General features: G+C 38.3%; 1 protein-coding gene across 1 annotated transcript in view; it reads right to left on the reverse strand.

Annotated features, from left to right (window-relative positions):
* AMPH (amphiphysin) overlaps nt 1–6000 on the reverse strand; it is a 267405-nt gene that overhangs the window by 42489 nt on the left and 218916 nt on the right. Inside the window, exons 14-15 of the mRNA XM_021715589.1 lie at nt 3947–4063; nt 34–57 (exon numbers count right to left, since the gene is read on the reverse strand). Of these exons, the coding sequence (XP_021571264.1) occupies nt 34–57; nt 3947–4063 (141 nt within the window). The remainder of the gene's footprint in view (nt 1–33; nt 58–3946; nt 4064–6000) is intronic.

The following is a 6000-nucleotide window of genomic DNA, read 5'->3' on the forward strand; positions in this document are numbered from 1 at the left end:
AATACATAAAAATACAGCTCCTAGTAGTCTTACCGTCCATAGGTCCCAGGGCAATGTCTGAAAGCAAATAAACAAAAATACAATTACTATACAAATCCAAAACAAAAAAAACCTGAGGTAATGGAAATTCTTCAAATCATAAACTTTTTTTTAACCATTTAGTACAACACTATTCAGTAGAACTTTCTTTAGGAATGAAAATGATCTGCATCTTTGCTTATCAAGTATAGTAGCCATGGGTTACATGAGGTTATCATACACTTGAAAGTGCTAGGGTTGCAGAACCAAATTTATTTTATTTTATTTTTTTATTCTCACTATGATTTTTAAAATTTTAAAAACGTAGGTTACAATTCAGGGTCAGGTATACAAATGGTCATTATGCAGGTACCCTTGTAAATGAGGTGTGCTCTCCATTCCCCTGGCAGTTTCCCACTACTGCCAATCCCTTTCTTATAGTATTATGATAATTGTTCAAGGTCTGCTTATGAGTGAGAACATATGGTACTCAGTTCATCGTTTCTGTAACAGATTGCTCAGTATTATAGACTCTAAGTCCATCCAAGTTGCTGCGAAGTCACAACCAAATTTTAAATTTTACTTAGGTCAAGATGGCCACAGGTAGTTATTGGATAGCACAGGCCTAATCAACCTTGCCTTTCACTGTGTGAATGGAAAACTATATCTGAAACATGATGAACAGAGTTACTTTAACACCCACACACCCCTCATTAAAATGAAGTAAACAAAGTGTCCAAATGTTGGAACTTGTCATATCTTTGAGGAAATTCAGATCCTAATCATTGCTGATTTTATTACCCCCATCACATTCAAGAGGCTAGATTATGACCAGTTTGATGGCAAATGCACCCCAGAAAAAGTAGTTCTCCAATATACTGAATTAGTTGCTAACACACAGCTGAATTAATTGGTAATCACACAAATTAGCAGGGTGCCTTTTAAGACATATGAAGGAATTACACTCGCTCCTGGTATCTTAATTACAAAACTTAATGATCCTGGGGAATAAATCCAGATGGTTCAAATGACTTCCACTGTAGGTGGGGAGAATGAGGAGCTCTCCCTCTCTTATTTCCTTTGTGAGTTAGAATTGCTATTAAAGTCACTTCCTCTTATCCCCATATCTTTGTGACTAGAACAGATTCATGTTTATGCTCTTGTTTTGAATCACCAAATGTGAGCAGCAAACTAGAGAGCCCGGGACTCCCATCTTTAAAACATGACAGTTTCCAGATGAGATTGCAGATGTCTCATTTGGATTCTGTTCTATAGAAAGTGGAACTGGTGGTTCTGACTGATACCCACCCACTTGGCCGGGTGCCCACTGTGACCCCTCTGCACCACCCACCCTGCATCAGTAGCACCTTCTCACAGAATGACTAAGACAGGAGAGTAGATCAGCTCCACTGAAAGCGACAGTTTCTTGTACATGGACTTCTGTATCTCATATGCATTTTCTGATTATCCAGATGGTTTCTATTTCCTTGCTTCACAACCCCTTAAGAGTCACAGACCAAAAAAACCAGTACATTTTCTGCATAATGCAGACAGCACCAGTATTTTCTTTAAAAGGAAAGCAAGAAGTGAAATGTCATGTTTATCAATCCTCAGCATCATGAGAGAACATGTTCCTGTGCACAGAAACTGCGGAGCTCACAAGACCGGGTGCTCTGCTCGCAGTAAGACATCAGTTAAAAATGTGGGGTCAGTTGGAAAGCTGAGGCAGAAGGATCTCCTGAGCCTAGCAGGTTGAGGCTCCGGTGACTGTGAGTATGCCACTGCACTCCAGCCTAGGCGACAGAGTAAAAAAAAATGACTCTGTCAATTCAAAAAAAACTCCAATTCAAAAAAAAATGTGGGGTCAGATGATGGGTAAAGGAGATCATTTAGAGTTAAGGGGAAAGAAGGCAGGCAGATCTGACAGCACTGCACTTTCTTGTCACTCAGCCCAAGACTTTTCCTCTTAGCAGAAAAGGAGAGATGGGGTTAGAGCTGGATTGTAGGATGACTCTGCAGTGAGGTGACTCAATCACAGCCACCAGAGGCCAGAGGAGTTTATCATCCAGCCTCGAGGGAAGAACAGAAGGATACACACCACTTGCCCTAACCACAGTGACATGCTTCCTTCAGATCTAAGACTTGTGAAAATTTAGCCAATAATTTTTTTTAAAAGAATCTCTTAGTCTTAAATCTAAACAAAGTTTCATGGTTTATGGATTAATGTAACCATGAATTAATATAAAAGAAATTTATCCATTCAAACCTGCAGACAGAAATTCTATCATATTTCACCAACTAATCATTACAGCATCTACGGGTGGAAGCTTTACTTCTTCCACAAAAGAAATGAAATATAGAAAGTAAGGCAGAGGAAATCCCATCAATTCTGATGGCTATCTCTACAGTGAGAAAGCTCTGAGAAGGAAGAAGTATACCGACTTATATGTACATTCACATTCTACGTTTCTTGGTCGACAAGGCAGAACTCTCAAACTTGTTGACAACTACTACTTTGGCATTTCTCAGTGTATGTTTTAGAGAACATTCCAATGAATTGGTAAGAAGTGTTTCATTAAAGCAGATTTCTGTGTCAAACAAATCTGGGAAACTCTAAGTTAAACAAATCTAAACAGCTTTTTTTAAATTGCAGGACTTTGATATAATATCCTAACACACATCATGAATCTTCTAGAAGAGAGTTAATAGAAAGAGCTTTCTGAAACATTCACCTTAGAGACCCCCCCCTTTTTTTTTTTGGCAAAGCATTTTTAAGGCTAGTGTTTAGACTACTTAATTTCTTACTTTATTGACACCTTAGATTTGTATTGCTCCTATTCTGCAACAAGGCCTTTAAAACCCAATCACATTCTAGAACAAAGAATGGATTAGAAAGAATTCTTATTTATTAAGGTTCATATTAAGTTGTTTGTCCCCAGTGGTTTACTGTGATAAGACACAGACACCAGAAGTCCCTTCCTGGAAGGAAAATCAAGTTAGGTCTTGATTCCTACATTGAGTTTATGATACTCTTTCATTAATTAATTTGAGGTATCTTTTATAATAATGTTTAGCATAATCGTGATATTATTCTAGCATCTTTGGATTTGCCTTAATTCAAATGTGAGGCCCCAAACACATCCAAAGCACGAATATAAACAATTTCCACTTTGCCAGATTTTTAGTTAATTTTCTTCCATTACCATAGATAATTACAAACTAAGTATATGCCAGAGGAGTCACCCACAGGTCATTATAGCACCTACCACCAGTATCCCTCTAACAGAGAATGTTATCACAGTGTCTATCGGAATGGCAAAAATGTCCAGAATGAGGAGGTGGTGAGCAAGGATAGGTGCAGGGAAGCAAGGCCACTCTACTTCAAGCTATAACCAGGTTCCTATGAGGGATGGTTCTGAGGTCTGGCGGATGAGTACATCATCAAGTTCAGAACTGTCATGACTGAAAAAGACTTCCATTAGAGCAGTCTCTCATGGTTATTTCACACACGCCTTGATTTGCAAAGTAAGAGGAAGAGAAATAGGACAACAGTATAAAGAGAAAACCCAAAGCCAAAAGAAAGAGCTTTATTTAGAGGAGCCATAAAATGTATTCTCCCAACCCGGACACTTCTGAGTGCAAAGTAAGGTGCTATTAGCAATTATTCTGAGAGAGGTAATTCCTGGGCAAACAGGAATATACAGCCATGCCTGCTCTGTGGGTAGAGAAAGTTGACAGTACGGGAGGCTTGGGACAATTCATATTGTATGGTCCTCTTTCTACCCCTCTTTCCTATTAGGAAATATCTGTCAACTAAAATTAAAAGTACACAATAGTCATTAGAAACAGACAGGATCATCTGTTACCTTAGTGAGCTTACTCTGGTTTATAATGTGTCATTCCCAAACATCCAAAAAGTGCCTGATACCTGAGACATGGGTGAGTGGGTCACTCCGGCAGAACCAGCAGATGCAACCTCAGGCTTGAAAGGGTCAAAGTCCAGATCCAGCAAAGTCTCTTCTTTCTTCACCTCGGGAACTTCATTCTGTTAAAACAAACAAAATGAAGCATGCATTTGCTTCAATCTGGTAAGACTTCATGATAACCCCGTCATATATATTTCTTCTAATATTATTGTTCATTATCCCCAAAGCATACTTTGATAGTTTTAGCATTTAGGCGGCCCTTTCATATGCATACAGTCACTCTGCTAAATGTGGTAAGGGGGAAATAACTAACTCTGGTCAAGTATAGCCTAAGCCACCCTGGAACATGACCTAGGCTTCAGTTCCTGTCTTTTGTCTTGCTCTAAATTCAGTCAGATAAGAGAATGTCTAAAGAATATATCCTAATGCCACCAAGATGCAGGAATCTTTTTCTCTATTTGCTCAGAAAACTCAGATCAAGAAATTACAGATGTCCAAATTGACAAAATGGGCCAACACCTGGACCCATTACAGTAATCCACTGCTGTGACATTCCTCTATAATGCTGAAATGTAAAAAGGAAGGGACCGTTGTATACTGCTAGCCACATCCCACCTATCTCATTCCCTCACTAGGACCCTATCTTGTGGCCTAGCTATCATATGGTCCATTTGCCATCCATAATACTGTTTATTTCTTCTGTGTATATGTATGTGTGAGTGAGGGAGGGAGAATGGGGGGAGGAGAGGGGGAAGAGAGAGAGAGATAGATGGGTAGATGGATGATGGGGAGGATGTCTCCTATATCTGTTGCAAAATGAGCTTTCACTAGTAGTATTCTTGGATTAGAAAGGTAAGCCAAATACGATACGGAATGAAAGTTCTACTATGATAATAACAAAAACTCTATAATATTAAACATTACCATTTGTTCGTTAACTGTGGTATCATGATACAGGAAAACAATGTGGGTTTAAAGTCGGCCTAACCCAGGTTCAAGTTACACAGTAAGGGACAGAGTTGAGACAAAGTCGCCATAATTTAGAAATTGAAAGGTCAAACTAATGGGTCAAGTATTACATAAATACAGAGATGTTTGGAAAAATAATTTTTAAAGAATAGGAGTTATTTTAATTAATATCAATCATAAATATAACATGATAAAAACTTAGAAATGTATAAAAAGCTGGAGGGTATAGATAATTGATTGTTTTTAGTATATCCACACTCACTGTAGAAGGAAAGTTGCTTCTATATCATGCTATTAGCCTTGAGTTTTCTTTTTTGTAGCATAACTACTCCTCATATATACTTTTAAAAATTTCACAAGGATAATGCCCTTCCAAGATCCTTACTTTCTTCAATAATTACAATTACAAAACTATCAATTGGTTTCCTTGCCCCCTATTCAAAATCTGCATAAGTTTTGCTTTTCACCAAATTTTATACTAGTACAAATCATATTTTTTAAGTTTAGTGAACACAATTACACATAGGATATACTAGACACTGTTTTAAGAACTTTACACATATGAACATTACTGCATGCTAATGCACTTTAGTGTGGTCTAATATTGAAAACACTTTATTGCCTTTAAAGTAGTTACTTTACCATGCTCTTCATACCACATTGTATCTTCATTGTCAAATATAATCATTTAAAAAAATCAGGAAGAAGATGGCATCATTTCCTCATTTGGGGGAATTAGAATTGACTGAAAAATTTATCTATTGCCCTGGGCCCCCAGCTGCCATGAAGTAGAGGCAGGAGTGCAGTCAAGGTACCTCTGACTCCAATGCCTTCCAGGCTGCCACTGACACCCGTTCCCACATCTCTCAATCAAGGACCCTGGAAATCTGTAGAGAAAGTCTCTAAGTTCCTCAAGTTCTCCATAAAAATTTAGGCCACATGAATATATTCATTATTCCCTTATAAGCCTAATGAATCCCCTTAAGGAAGCCCATATGAGAATTTAGAAGTTAGCTGGGCTCGGTGACTCAGCCTGTAATCCCACGTTTTGGGAGGCTGAGGTGAGTGGATTGCCTGAGCTCGCGGG

Source organism: Carlito syrichta, unplaced genomic scaffold, assembly GCF_000164805.1.
Source record: "Carlito syrichta isolate Samal-C Ts95f unplaced genomic scaffold, Tarsius_syrichta-2.0.1 Scaffold307206, whole genome shotgun sequence".
Classification (NCBI taxonomy): Eukaryota; Metazoa; Chordata; class Mammalia; order Primates; family Tarsiidae; genus Carlito; species Carlito syrichta.